The 16076-nt window shown below is 36.1% G+C and overlaps 1 protein-coding gene across 5 annotated transcripts in view; it reads right to left on the bottom strand.

Annotated features, from left to right (window-relative positions):
- The window catches only part of UVRAG (UV radiation resistance associated), a 311614-nt gene that overhangs the window by 164138 nt on the left and 131400 nt on the right, over window positions 1-16076 (bottom strand). For all 5 annotated transcript variants that reach the window (XM_081543163.1, XM_081543165.1, XM_081543164.1 and 2 more), the window contains one exon: window positions 9510-9615. In XM_081543163.1, the coding sequence (XP_081399289.1) occupies window positions 9510-9615 (106 nt within the window). The remainder of the gene's footprint in view (window positions 1-9509; window positions 9616-16076) is intronic.

Here is a 16076-nt window from a genome sequence, read left to right as displayed (position 1 = left end):
CCCACCCAAGTGGAATATGGTTCTGCTTCCTTTCAAATGAACCAAAGCACTAAAAGATCTTAATGTTCCATAAGTATCTTCTAATGGGTTTCTGTGCTCTACTTACTTGTTAACTCTAAGCACAGATGTCATAAGTGCATCTCTAACGCATCCTTTTCAATTGGATATTAGTGTTTTTATACAACACTGTATCTGATCTGAAAATCACAGATATATCCATCTATTTGTAAGCACACACACTCCTTTTTATGCATCTTTATAAAGATAGTGATGGGCAATGTTAAAGATTCATTTCAGAATGACAGACCAATCTGTAAATGACATATTAGACAATTTTCTTCTCGTAGATTACACTGGAGCCAAAAAGGCTCAGGCAAAAGTTATCAAAGCAGGGTCCAAGAAACATGAGGGTTCCTAAAAGACCATTTTAGAGTCTGTGAGATCAAAAAAATTTTCATAATACTACTAAGCTGCTATCTCCCCTCTTCACTCTCATTTTCTCATAATTGTATAGTTGAGTTTTCCAGAGTAAGATCTGTCATATTACAATACACTGACGGCAGGAGTTAATGTGCAGATTCAGCTGTCTTTTGTTAACCCACACATTATCAATAGATATACTCTAAATTCTTTGAGATCCTTAAAATTTTTAGAGTATAAAGGGAACTTGAGTGATTTAGGGCATTATTCATCTATATTAGTTTTCCCACCAAAAGTGGAAACGGTTAACAACCTGAAAAAAAGTTTTAGATCTGTAGCAGTTGTCCTGTAAGTTAACAAATTCACTTCAAAATGTCATTTACAGGTTATTTCTATTGTACCTATCCCTACTTAACCACTAAGAAAGTGTAAAATTTTCCTTAGAAAATATTTAATCCAACCCATTAATCTCATAGACTCAGTAGCAATATCAGGCCTAGACAGGTCCAGCTAAGAAGATAAAGCGAAGTGAGTGAAAGTCACTCAGTCGTATCCTACGCTTTGCGACCCCATGGGTTATACAGTCCATAGAATTCTCCAGGCCAGACTACTGGAGTGGGTAGCTGTTCCCTTCTCCAGGGGATCTTCCCAACCGAGGAATCGAACCAGGATCTCCTGCATTGCAGGCAGATTCTTTACCAGCTGAGCTACCAGGGAAGACCAAGAAGATAAAGCAAATATATACATAATAATAAAACATAAGGAGTTCTGCTTTTGATATAAGAGAATAACAAAGTTTAACAAAGCGTAAGTTTGACCTAACAAACTGGTCCTCCCGCAAGTGACTGCTACAGATGCTAGGTAAAATGCAAAAAGCTACTATTTGAGGGTTCTAAAGATTGATCAGTGGCAGGCAGACTTGGGGATAAACTCAGAACCTGGTGACACTAGGGATGAAATGCCCTCTTTCTGTTACTTTGCTCAGAGAGTGAAACACCAACAGAAAGACAACTACCATTCTGTCAAGAGGAACCAGAGAAAAGAAATTAGGCAATCCAGGTCACCAGAATGGAGGAAGCTGGAGAATGGGACACCCCAAATTCTGTGTAAATTCAATCTGAGAAGTTCCCTGGTGGTTGAGTGGATAAGAATCTGCCTGCCAATGCAGGGGACACGGGTTTGATCCCTGGTTTGGGAAGATTCCACATGCCACACGCAGGGCAACTAAAGCCCATGAGCCACAACTACGGAAGTCCACACACTCTAGGTACTGGGAGCCACAACTATTGAGCCTGTGTGCTGCAACAACTGAAGCATGTCCATGCTCCACAACAAGAGAAGCCATCACAATGTGAAGCCCACACACCGCAACGAAGGAGCCCCCACTCACAGCAACTAGAGAAAGCCCAAGCACAGCAACAAAGACCCAGCGCAACCAAAAATAAACTTAAAAAATTTTTTTAAATTCAGTCTGAATCCTAATCATGTAGGCATGAGACAACAGAGAGCAGCTGTGCCTAAGGATGAGAGTACTGAACTGAAATCTACGACAATGTCCACTGCAGGCATGACAGTTTGAGCCTAACCAAGTTAACTACCTGCTAAAATGAAAACATCAATATCTGAAGCAAAGCAACCAAATCCAGAGATTCCACAAAACTACATCCAGTGTCCAGGGTGTGCAATACTACCCAATATACAAAGAGCCAGGAAAACGTGACTCACTCTCTTGGGAAAAGACTGTCCACATATGCCAACTCTGAGATGACCCAGATGTTAAAGTTATCAGACAAAGACTGTAAAGTCACTATTATAAATGCACTGTGCTTAGTTGCTCAGTTGTGTCTGACTCTTTGTGACCCCATGGACCACAGCCCATCAGGTTCCTTTATCCATGGGGTTTCTCCAGGCAAGAATACTGAAGTGGGTTGCCATGCCCTCCTCCAAGGAATCTTTCCCACCCAAGGATCGAACCCAGATCTCTGGCATTCCAGGCAGATTCTTTACCACTGAGCCACCTGGGAAGTCAACTATTATAAACATGCTAAGTGGAAAAAAAAGTTAAATGTTAGGTTGGTGTAAAAGTAATTATGGTTTTGGATCCTGAATTTTAAATCATTGTAACCAGGCTCAAACACATCTTTATTAATCAAAATAAGAACCATTACCACCAACACATTTTTGCCAATGAGAAATAAGTTTGTTTTTCCTGTAGTATAAAGTGTAAAAACCCTTGCTGCAGGGTTCAACAAACTCCTGGAAAGCATTTTCTGCATTCTGTTGGTTACAGAAGCATTTTCCCTACAAAATGTTGAGATGCTTGAAGAAGTGGTAGTCAGTTGGCTAGAGCACAAGTGAATATGGCAGATGAGGCAAAACTTCATAGCCCAATTCGTTCAACTTTTGAAGTGTTAGTTGTGCAACGTGAGGTCAGGCATTGTCTCAGAGAAGAACTGGGCTCTTTCTGTTGATCAGTGCTGGCTGCAGGCATTGCAGTTTTCAGTGCATCTCATTGATCTGCTGAGCATACTTCTCAGATGTAACAGTTTCATTGGGACTCAGAAAGCTGCAGTGGATCACAGAGGCAGCAGACCACCAAACAGTGACCATGACCCTTTTATTGGTGCAAGTTTGGCTTTGGGGAGTGCTTTAGAGCTTCTTCTTGGTCCAACCACAGAGCTAGTCATTGCTGGTTGTCCCATAAAATCCACTTTTCGTCACATATTACAATTTGATCAAGAAATAGTTCATTGTTGCATAGAATAAGAGATGACATTTCAAAATGACAATTGTTTTGATCTGTGGTCAGATCAAGAGGCACCCACTTATCAAGCTTTTTAATCTTTCCAATTTGCCTCAAATGCCAAATGACCATAGGATGGTCAACGCTGAGTTCGAGGGCAACTACTTGTGTAGCTGTAAGAGGATCAGTTTCAGTGATCCTCTCAGTTGGTCACTGTCAACTTCTGAAGGCCGATCACTGCACACCTCATCTTCAAGGCTCTCATTTCCTGTGCAAAACTTCTTGAACCATCACTTCACTGTATGTTGGTTAGCAGTTTCTGGGCCAAATGTGCTGTTGATGTTGTAAGTTGTCTCCACTGCTTTCTGACTCTTCTGAACTCAAATAAGAAAATTGCTCAGTTTTGCTTTTTGTCTAACATCATTTGCAAAGTCTAAAATACATATAAAATAAACAACAAATAATAACTCATTAGCAAAAAACATAAAGCAAGAAATTCACATTAAAATGATGTATAACACAATGACATTTAAGAATGTATATCAATATCAAATGGCAAATTTCAACAATGCAAAACTGTAATTACTTTTGCACCAACCTAATATTTTCATTGGAGAAGGCAATGGCACCCCACTCCAGTACTCCTTGCCTGGAAAATCCCATGGATGGAGGTGCCTGGTAGGCTACAGTCCATGGGGTCGCTAAGAGTTGGACATGGCTGAGCGACTTCACTTTCACTTTTCCCTTTCATGCACTGGAGAAGGAAATGGCAACCCACTCCAGTATTCTTGCCTGGAGAATCCCAGGGACGGCGCAGCCTTGTGGGCTGCCGTCTATGGGGTAGCACAGAGTCGGACACGACTGAAGCGACTTAGCAGCAATATTTTCATACTGAGTAAAAAGACATGAAATCTTGGCAGAGTGAAAATGTTAAAAATCCAGGTGAATTCTGCTACTAGCCAAGATGTAGCAGGCAAAAGGAACACTGCCCAACTAATTTTACCAGGCTACCATAATCCTAATATCATTCTAACAAAGTAATTTAAAACTCTGCATCCCAATATTCTTAAGGACTGTAGACACAAAAACTCTTAAATTATTACCAGATCAAATCTAGAAAGGTAAAAAAAATTACACTGTATATTGTAACCATTGGTTTATTCCAGAAATGCAATGTTAGTTAAACACTTGAAATTAAATCAATGCAATTCACAGAATCAAGAAGAAAATGTCACGATCATTTATTTCAATAGATGTAGAAAAAGCATTTGATAAAATTCAACATCCATTCATGACAAAAATTCAGAAATTAGGAATAAGAGGGAACATCTGAAAATCAATAAAAGGCACTGCTAAGCTTATATTTAATGAAGAAAGCATGAATCATTTCCCCTTATGATTAGAAAAAAGTAAAGGATCTCCATTTGTATCACTTTTATTCAACACTGCACTGTATGTCCTAGTTACTGATATAAGGCAGAAAGTGCATAAAGTAATCCAAGTTTGCAGATATGATTGTTTATATGGAAAATCCCAAGAAATCTACAAAATAACTACTAGAATTTAAAAGTTAATAAGACTGCAAGATGCAAGGTAACTAACTTAAATTGAATTGTATTCTTATATATTTGCAGTAAACAAAAGAGAAACAAAATTTCAAAACAATCCCACTTACAATAATGCCAAAACCAAATAAAAAGCCTCCCATAAAATACTTATGAAAAACATGAATAAAAGATGCCCAGAATCTATGCAGTGAAAGCTGCAGAATATTATTGAGAGAATTAAAGAAAAAATCAAAATAAAAGAGATATATGTCATGTTCATGGATTGGAGAACTTGATATTGTTAAGATCGCAATTCTCCAAAAATTGATTTACAAATACTGAACAAATTTCTAGTAGGCTTTTTTTTTTGGTAGAAAGTGATAGTTGATTCTCAAATTCACTTGTAAATACAAAGAACCTAGAAAACCCACGGGAATTGTTCAAAAGAACCAAGCTGGAGAACTTACCTCATCTGGTTTTAAGATGACAAAGATATAATAATATAATAATAAGGAAGTTTGGTATTGGTAAAGGGCAGAAATATAGATTAATGGATCAAAATAGAGAATCCAGAAATAAATATACTCATATATGGTCAATTGATTTAAGATAAGCTTTCAATTAAATTAAATGGGGAAAGGAAAGACTGGTCAAGAAATGATGCTAAATCAACCAGACATTCATAGAGAAAACGTTATCTCACTTAACTCGTTAAAAAAAAAAAATACAAAAAAAAATTTAAGATGGATCATAGATCTAAATGTAAAGCCCAAAATTGTAAAATTTCTAGAAGAAAACACCAAAGAAAATTTATATGACTTGGGGTTAGGCAAAGATTTCCTAGAAAGAATACAAAAAGCCCTAAACATAAATTTTTTAAAATACACTGGATTTCATTAAACTTTAAAACTTTTGCTCTTTGAAGCATCATTAAGAACACAAAAAGGCAAGTCACAAACTTGAAGAAAATATTCCCAACACACATATCATATAAAGGATTTGTATCCAAAAACACACACAAACACACATGCCCATGTGGTCTTTAACCACAACATATGAAGACAAAAACCCATTTAAAAATGAGGAGAAAAATATGACCTCCTTACCAAGTACACAAGGACTAAAAAAGTAAGCAAATAAATTGTACTAATGGTTTCTCACTATCAGAAAAAGATACTACAATAAACACAATAAGGGGAAAGAACAGAATAAACTCTGTGGAGTCTGAATTGAGTATATTGGTATGAACTCATGTTAATTGTAATACATAGAGAAACAGATATTTGCGTATACAGGTTCTGTCCACTGAGAGGGCCTAGAAGCAGTTACAACTCAGCTGCAATGGCACACCCATGCCCAGATCTTGTTTCTAAATACCATTATTCAGTGAAAGGAACAGGACTCCTAGGAGAAATGGATGAGTCTAGGGCTGAGACTGGGATCACATAGTGCCAGAAATTAAGAACCTGCTGTAAAAAGCAAAAAACCATAAAAGAAGAGATGAGGGCAAAAAGACACAGAAGCCAACTTGAAAGAACTCTCAATGCCACAGCTGAAGCAAGAAAACAAATAACACTGCATCAGATTGCAGCCTAAAGTATAAAATATATAGATAAAATCCATACCTATGATTAAATGATTGAATAAATAAATAAATGAGTGGGGGAAGAAGGGACAAATCTTCCTCACAAAGAATTCCAAATAATGTGTTAAGATTGTCTCCCCTCCAGGAGGTGGAGCTGAAGTCCCCTCTTGCGTGGAGGCCAGGTTGAGTATCTTGCTTTCCAAACACTGAGTACAGAAAGAGAACTTGAGAGTGCATAAACGTAGGAGACGTTACCTTTAACCAAGGGATCAAGGTTATTATCAGCAGTGATTAGTCATGATTTAAAAGTAGGAAAGAAAGAAAAATTGTCAAAGATCTGAGAAGCCTAGGAAGTCATGATGACTAAATAAATGTGGTGTCCTGTACTGGATATTGGAACAAAAAAAAGACATTAGGACCAAGTTTAACTGCAACAAAACATAAGACAAACCCCAATCAAGGGATATTATATAAAACAGCTGACCAAGTAATCCTTGAAACTGTCAAGGTCATAAAAAAAATCAAAGTCTGAAGAATTTTCACAACCAAAAAGAGTCTAACAAAGCATAACTACTAAAAGCAATATGGTTTTCTGGATGGGATTCTGGAACAGAAAAGGTATATTAAGGTAAAAATTAAGGAAATCTGGAAGGAAAGGTAATTTGACAAAATCCAAAACATTTAAGCAAAAAAAAATCAAAATGATATCAGCAGAAATTTCTTAAAAAACATAATTACGTGCCACCAAAATTATGTTCGACATTGATGACAAGATCCCAAAGTTCAGAAAGTATGAACCTAATTTCTTCTAACAGTTAATTATATTTGATCTTAGAAGGTAATCTAATTTCTTTCTACATCAAATATGCCTTCTGACTGTATTTATACTTAGACTAAAATTAATTCTTATACATTGAAAATGATTGGGATGAAGAATAAGGACCTTGGGCCACATTTGGAAAGGGAATGAAGGAAAAAAAGGTAACAGTAAGGGCTTCTAATTTACTACAGATAAATCTCACAGTAGGTAACAAACAAATATTACTTCTTGAAAAAAAGGCAAGGAAATCAAAATTTCTGACTCTAATGATCATAGGAAAGTTGCTTACTTTCTTTAGGCCTCATTTTCCTGTTCCTTAAAAAGATATTACACTAGATTCATTTTTAAATTCAAAAAATATTTACTGAGTACCTACTGTGTGTCCACCACTACACTGGAAAATACAGCCATGAGGAGAAAAAAAAAATAGACAAAACTCCCTCTCTTCACAGAGTTTAGAGAGACAAATAAAATACATATGTAAAGTGTACAGCATGTTAAACGGTAATATTTTTATGGAGAAAATCAAAGGAGGGAAAGGAACAGAATGTACTAGTCGGGTGTGGTTTTAAGTGAGGTTATAAAGGAACTAGATTTCTAGGTTCACTTCCAGTTAAAAAATCCCATGAGTTTGTTCTATGTTGACTAGGCCGCATAAAAACACACAGTGAACCTCTGAACCTGAGCTCTTTAAACTCCTACATTCTATCACCTTGCTCTGCATGTCACCACTTATTTTTTAGAAAAATAGGATTAAACATACATTTTTCCATACTGAGACAAAGCATATGCTGTCACTTAATGAAATAAGTAATTTCCCAGTCTTGCCTTGGGAGAGGAAAATAAGAAAAAATCTAGCAGTTTCTCACCAGACAAAGGCTCTAAAAATGTGGTATTTTTGTACACTATAGAAATGATTAAAATTAGCTATTTTTTCCTCTTCCTCTAATATATTTGTGGCCTGGAGTTTGGCCCTCTTTGGGGCCTGAGTTACAGGAGGAGGTTTAACAGCTTCTCCAAAGTGGAAGATTTTCCACAGGCAAGAAAAGTCATATGAATAACAAGTATTATTACGGTAGTTATTGCAGCTACCACATTTGCATGCTGGCCATGTACAGGCACAGAACTAGCCATTTTATATATTAAGTTGAGCTACAAGACACTGCCATTTATAGGTCAAAATCAGCAGTTTTATATAGATTAAATACTTTATCATCCATTAATTTCAAATTCCATGAAAGAAAACCTGTGTAGGTTAATTGCTTTTCTATAGTTAATCCCTTGAATAATTATGTCAGGCAAATCTTACAGGTAATGGAACTTTTGTTTGGGGACATAAAGAGCTTTTGCCAAATTGGTAGTGCTGTGAATGACAGCTGGAATATACTGCCTATTCACGTTAGTGAGTTTGTGCAAACAAATACTTACAAGGTTTTTACTTCAGACTTAATTTGAGGATTTGAGTTTTATTTTAAGTACCATTACCCATAGCATGGGCTTCCCAGCTGGTGCCAGTGGTAAAGAACCTGCCTGCCAATGCAGGAGACATAAGAGACGCAGGTTCAATCCAGGGGTCGGAAAGATCCCCTGGAGGAGGGCACAGCAACCCACTCCAGTATTCTTGCCTGGATATTCCATGGACAGAGGAGCCTGACGGGCTACAGTCCATAGTGTTGCAAAGAGTTGGACACGACTAAAGCTACTTATTAGAACGCACTCACACAGTCTTAGCACAAATTTCTTCAAAAGCTATCATTAGCACTGTGACTTCACTTCGAGAGAAGTTCCATCTATTGGTTATACTCACTATTCTACTTAAAAAGAATCTTCATTCGACTAGGAAGAGTACAAAGCAACCCCAAAATTATGCTAGTATCTTAAATCTGTCTATTTCAGTTGGAATTTCTATTCTTTGGAAATATTTCTTTAAAAGAATCTTTCCCAAAAGAGAACACTATCCATAAACTAATTTACTAAATTCAATACAAATAATTTTTAAAATGTTAAAAGCAGATTAGTCTCTAAAGTTTATATTTTTCTTCTGGCAGCTATTTTTCATTCATTATACAGTTTGTGTCTGTACAGTTTGAGTTCATATTTATAAGACATTACTAAAATAGCTTTTGATTATCTTCTAAGTTAACTGTATGTAATCTAAAGTTTCAATTAGCACAAAAAGGCACTTTGCATGTTACACTATTAGCAGATGTGAAAGTTGATTTCTAACATTTAAATACTAACAGAAGTCTCAGTGAAACATTAAGGGGGAAAAAAAAGAAAAAACTACCTGAAGGTTGTGGAGGAGTGGAGAAAGAGAGAAATTAATACAAGAAGAATATGATGATCACACTTAGAAATCAAGGAATTTAAAGATGTTAATATATAAAAACCTACCAGCCCATTGCTTGTAGATGTGAGTCTTAGTTTTTCTTCAATTTCCTTTCCAATTTTCTGAACAGTTACCTGAGTCTGTTTAATTGCACACTGGGCTCTATGAAGCCTAGAAATAAAAGTTGTAGAAAAATTTAAGTGAGTTAACTATAAACTCAACCCAGAGCAACAGGCATAAATGGAACAAAATGAGAACAAAGTTTCCAGGATAAACAGAATAATGAACTCAAACTGATCATTTCACAATTCTCTAGCATATTTACAACAGGGAAATAACAGGGGTTACAGTATGTTCTAAAAACACCCTTTCTATGCCCACCTGACTGCCTATGACGTATTGAGAGCTAAAATGAAGAACTCATGGGAATCTGAGAGACCTCAGAAAATAATCTGATTGAATCCTATCACTTTAAAGATAGGAAACTTGAGGCCCAGAGATATTAACTGCATTAGTACAGGCACTAAAAATATATCATTGCTATGAAGGCTATTACTTATGGGTATCCAGAAAGAAAAAAGAAATTAACGATAATTCCAAGACTGAATTAAAGCAGCAGACCTTCTGAAACAAGGAGCACTGAAAAATTAAGAGCTATTTTCTTTTTTCTTTAATTATGGGTTTGTGCTTTTCTTGGTATCTGTCTTCAAATATAGCTTATATATTTCATGTACATGTACATATTTAAAATGTTCAAATTTTCTTTATTCACAGATGACATGATTTTCATGTAGAAAATCATTAGGAATCCACAAAAACACAAGGTCAACAAACATTCAGTTATATTTCTGTATGTGGGTCAATAATTTCACAATTACAATCAAAATCACAATAGGCTTTGTTTGTGTGTGTGTTTCTTTTTGTAGAAATTAAGAAGCTGATACTACTAATTATATAGAAAAACAAAGAATCTAGAAGAGATAAACCAATCTTTAAATCTACCAGATTTCAAGACTTCCTTTTATATAAAGCTATACAATTAAACAATATGGTACTAGTATAAGGACCAGGGATGGGATTCCCTGGTGGCTTAGTTGGTAAAGAATCTGCCTGTAGTGCAGAAGGCCTGTGTTCAATCCCTGGCTTGGAAAGACCCCCTGGAGAAGGGAACAGCCACCCACTCCAGTATTCTGGCCTGGAGAACACCATGGACAGAGGAGCTTGGCAGGCTACAGTCCGTGGGGTTGCAAAGAGTCGGACACGACTGAGCAATTTCACTATAAGGATCAAAAAATAGATCAATGGAACAGAATAAAGAGTATACAAACAGACCTACACATGTATGGTCAATTGGTTTTGGACAAAGGAACATAGGGAGATTAACGGAAAAGGAAAAATTTTTGAACAAATGGTGCTGGCAACACTGGATAGGGGAAAAATGAATTTCATTCCCTACCTCACAGCACACAAAAAAATTAACTCAAGAATATCATAGTAAATATAAAAGCTAGAATCATAAAAACTGTAGAAGAAAACGAGAATCTCTTGCAACCTTGAGGTAGGCAAAGATTTCTCAGAGAAGAAACAAAACCACTAACCATAAAATTAAAAATGAATAAATTAGGCACTGCTAAAATTAAAAAAAAATCTCTGTTCATCTAAAAATGTCATTAAGAAAATATAAAAGCAGTCCATGGACTAAGAGAAAATACTTACAAAACATCAATTCGACAAAGTACTATGCCTGGAGTATATAAAGAACTCTTACATATCAGTAACAAAGAGACAACCTAATTAAAAATGGGCAAAAGAGTGAAACACTTCACAAAAGAAGATATAAAAGAGCCCATGCTCTGTGACAAGAGAAGCCACCACAATGAGGAGCCCGTGCACCACAACTAGAGAAAACTCACATGCATCAATGAAGACCCAGCACAACCAAATATAAATTATAAAAACAGTAAGATATAAGACAATAAGCATAGGAAACTGTGCTCAAAATCTTAGTCATTATGGAAATTAAAATTGAAATTGTAATACAATACCATTTCATACCTGATAGAATAACTAAAATTAAAATAACACCTAATGCTAGAAGGATGTGGAGCAACTAGGACTTCCATGCACTGGTGGTAAAATAGTATCATCACTTTGGAAAACTGTTTCTTATAAAGTTACACAAACATCTAACCTGTGACCCAGTATTTCTACTCCTTACCATTTACTCAAGAAAGATAAAAAGATATTCACAAGAAGATATTTATAAGAACATTCACAGAAAATAACCCAAGTATCCATCAAACAAGAGAATTAATAAGCCAACTGTGGTATACTTATATAATGAAATTCTACTCAGCATTAAAAAGGGCCACAACACTGGTATACACAACAATATGAATGACCCTCAAAAACATTAGGTTGAGTGAAAAAACTCAGAAACAAAAAAGTACATACTATATGATTCCATTTAAACAAAGTTCAAGAACAGGTAAAAACAATCCATGATGACAGAAATTAAGAGTGGCTGGTTGCCTGTGTCAGGCAGGACAGACTGGGCGAGACCAAGGGGAATAAAGCAACTATCTGAAGTGATGGAAATGTTTCATCTCTTGGTTGAGGTGAGAGGTGCACAGGTACACACAGAATTTAAACTTAAGATCTAAGTATTTCACTGTTAAGGAAGTTTTACTTCAGTTTTTTAAATGAATAAAACCGGTGAACTCTCCTAACCTGAAAGTTACCCTATACACGAGGATGTTACTTTTGTGAGGGAGTTGATAACATCAATACCTCTGCCAACATTATTATTATGACACCTTGCACTAAAAAGAGTCAAGACATATTTTGCACTTTCAGAAACCGCCTGATAAGTTAGTGAGGACTTCTCAGGTGATCTAAACAGGAGCAACTCTTCTGAGACTGCTCATGAGATCAGTTCTTTTGCAACTTCCTCGAGACCCCAAAGGAATCCAATAGAGGAGACTATTCTCTACCCCACTGACTCTTGCTGTGTGTGTGTAGGTGTACACTCTTTTGAGAGCAATACTCTCCTATAAAGGTGACTAAAGAAATATGAAACCAAGGAAAGGCCCTTTGTGATGTGACCCCAGCCTCATTTTCTGCTGTTCTTACTTTGCACACACAACTCCAACAACACTGAATGACTAGCAACTCTCCAAACACATCATGCCATTTCTTCCTTCTGTACCTTTGAGTGAGCTTGTTCTATCTGCCTACAAGCTTCCCTCACTCTTAACAGACAAGTACACCCGTAAATCCACTAAGTGGCAGCTCAAGCATACATTCTCCTTCAAAGGCCTTCCCCAACTATCCCAGACAGGCAGAGGTACTTCTTCCTATGGGGATCCACGGCATCATACAGACACTAACAAAGATTATAGAACCACATTTTACGCCAACTATTTCCTTTTCTATTTCTTTACTAGATCCTTCTGAGAAAAAGAAACAAACACATTTTTTTTCATTTACATTCCCAGTGCTGAACACAGAATGTAGCACAAAACATATTGGTGACTCAATGTCAACTAATGCCTGTATATAAAAGTACAGTCCCCAAATTTTGATTATTTTTACTGATATTGATATACTGATGCTGGGAAAGATTGACGGCAAAGGAGAAGAGGGCAACAGAGGATGAGATGGTTAGATAGCACCACTGAGTCAATGGGCATGAATTTGAACAAACTTCAGGAGACAGTGAAGGACAGGGAAGCCTGGCGTGCTGCAGTCCATGGGGTTGCAGAGTATCAGATATGACTTGTGACTGAACAACAATGGATATCAGTGAAAGAGTTAAAAGATTGAAGTGACAGTTTTCTATAACTTCAAAATATATGCAAAAGAAAAATCATATAAATTAAAGACCATTCATTCTGGCAAGAAACAAGCAATTTCTACTAAAAATGTTATCAGAATTCTAATTTGAGAGGCATTATCAACCCAGAGTAGAAATCAACAAAATAACCTGTTACTTTAAAAGGAGGGAAAATGCTGCCTAAAACTCACTATGCAAACAACCTTGTCAAACGGTAAAGACTTTAAAAATAAAAATGATTCATGACCATAATTAATGTATGACTTCAACTATTTGGCTCTCACTGCCCCAGACGCTTTCTGATCTTACCTTAGGGGCTTAAAACACACAGACAGAGTCACATTTCCTCCAATCTTCAGTGTTATCCAAATAGACTTTCAGAGCCCCTGCTACATCAAGACGGAGCTAATAACGTTCCCCCTTTCAAACTCAACAGAAGAATAAAAGTCTGACATGTTTAAGGCTTTCAAACATAATATGGGACATCCTGATTTCCCTAGGGGTGAAGAGGTGAAGAACTGACAAGAAGAAACAACTGCTTTACCTCCAAACCAACTGCTTTATCCAGTTTCAGAGGAATGTCTCTTGATTTTGTGAACTGTGAAATGGTACTATACAGAAATATAAACCATCCAGTCATCTGGGTAATTAGTCAATACCAACACTAAGACTCTCAAGCAGAGATAAAACTCATCACCACTGGTGCAGGGAGGAGGGTGACCAAGTAGCTACTTGACAGGTATTCTGGCTAGAGCAAATAGATATGTTATCTCAATATGTTCTGAGATAATAGCAAAACTGAAAGTGTGCTAAAAATAATGTTTTTCAGCTAGATTTTGCTGTGAAAGTAAAGATACACAGAATAAAAGGTATTATGTCAAATAAATACCGAGCTCATACCTAGCAGATATTAACAATAATCTCAGCAAAGGAGAATTAGGAAACTGTTTTTGTTTACTTAGTATTGATCATATCACATCTAAATGCTGCATTCAATTTTAAGATGCTGAGTGACAAATTAGAGCAACTAGAAAGTCACTGAGGTATAGCTCCCTATGGCTTGCAGGGAGAGATGAAAAGGTAAAGAATACATGGGAAAAACAGGATTCTATTCAGAGAAATAGATATCTTATCAATAATTATTTTGTATTCCATATGAAGGAGCTTAGATTTCTATTTGGAAGGTATTAGGAAACTATTAAAAAGTTGTAAGCCAAGAAAGATTTAATTACATTTGTACTTTAGAAAGATCTTACCTCCTGTAACTAGGTTACTGGGATACAGAGAATCAGACTATAAACAGGAAGGTTAGTATGAGGTTACTTTAATAGTCCTACCGAAAGTTTAGGCACTGTCCTAAACTAAAATAAGAACAGAAAGGATGATGTAGATGTGAAAAGTTAGAGAGGAGATACAAAAAATGATGCCTGAAAACAAATTACCAACATGAAGAATGCAAGAGAGAAATCATCATCAGAGATCCTATGGACATTTAAAAGGAATTGAAGGAAATTATGAACACTATGCCAATAAATTTAACAACTTAGATGAAACAATCGTTTAAAAACCAAAAGTTTCCAAACCAAACAAATGAAACAGAAAACGTGAATAGCTGCTATCAGTTTTAAAAGCTAAATTTATCATTAAAAACCATCTCACATAGAAAACTCTACATTCAGATGGCTTCTGATGAAATACTAGCCTTAACAAAAATCTTTCAAAGAAGAAGGAACACTTCTGGATTTGTTTTAACAGGCCAGGATAACCTTGATACCAAAACATTACAAGAAAATTACAGACAATATAAAAATCATTAATAAAATTAGCAAATCAAATCTAGAAGTATATGAAAAAGATAGTACATCTTGATCAAGTGGATTTATCTGAGGAATACAAGGTTGACTTAACATGTGAAAATCAATTATGACAGAATGAAAGAAAAAAAGAAACCGATCATTATCTCAAAAGATGCTGCCCAAAGAGCATCTGATAAAATTCAATACCTAATGATTTAAAACAAAAAACTTTCAACAAACTAAGGAAAAAGGAGAGCTTCCTCAATCTGATAAAGGGTTTATACAAAAAGTCTGCAGGTAATACTTGATTGAGTTCAGAAACAAGAAAAGATGTCTATTTTCACTATTCAATACTGTACTCAAGATCCAAGCCATCGTAATAATGCGATACTAAAAAGTCATAAACAAAGGAAAGGAAGAAGCAAAAACATCTACTCGCTGATGCTATATGATTGTGTACATAGAAAAAATTTTTTAATCTACAATCAAACTAATAATAAACTTAGCAAGAGGGACTTCCCTGGTGGTCCAGTGGCTGAGAATCCACCTTGCAAGGCAGGGGATGCAGGTTTGATCCTTGGTTTGGGAACTAAGATCACACATGCTGTGGAGCAACTAAGCCTGTGCACTGCAACTGCTGAGCCCAGGGGCCACAACTAGAGTGTCCACAGGCCACAATGAAGCACAACAAAGACCCCACAGAAAGCAATGAAGATCTCACGTGTGCAACAATAACGCAATACAGCCAAATAAATTTTTTTAAAAAATAAGCAAGATTGCAAGATTCCAGGTTAATACACACAAATCAACTGGTTCAGTTCAGTTGCTCAGTTGTGTTCAACTCTATTTTTACATAATTTCAATAAATAACTAGGAACAAACCTAATAAAAGATGTGAAAAATCTGTACACTGAAAACTAAAAAACACTGCTAAGAGAAATTAAAAGACACCTAAACAAATACAGCCAAGTACTATTTCAAGGACTGGAGGTTAAGAAGTC

Source organism: Giraffa tippelskirchi, chromosome 11 (assembly GCF_054371585.1).
Source record: "Giraffa tippelskirchi isolate mGirTip1 chromosome 11, T2T-mGirTip1v1.2.pri, whole genome shotgun sequence".
In the NCBI taxonomy this organism is placed as follows: Eukaryota; Metazoa; Chordata; class Mammalia; order Artiodactyla; family Giraffidae; genus Giraffa; species Giraffa tippelskirchi.
This window is presented reverse-complemented; position numbering and strand designations above follow the sequence as displayed.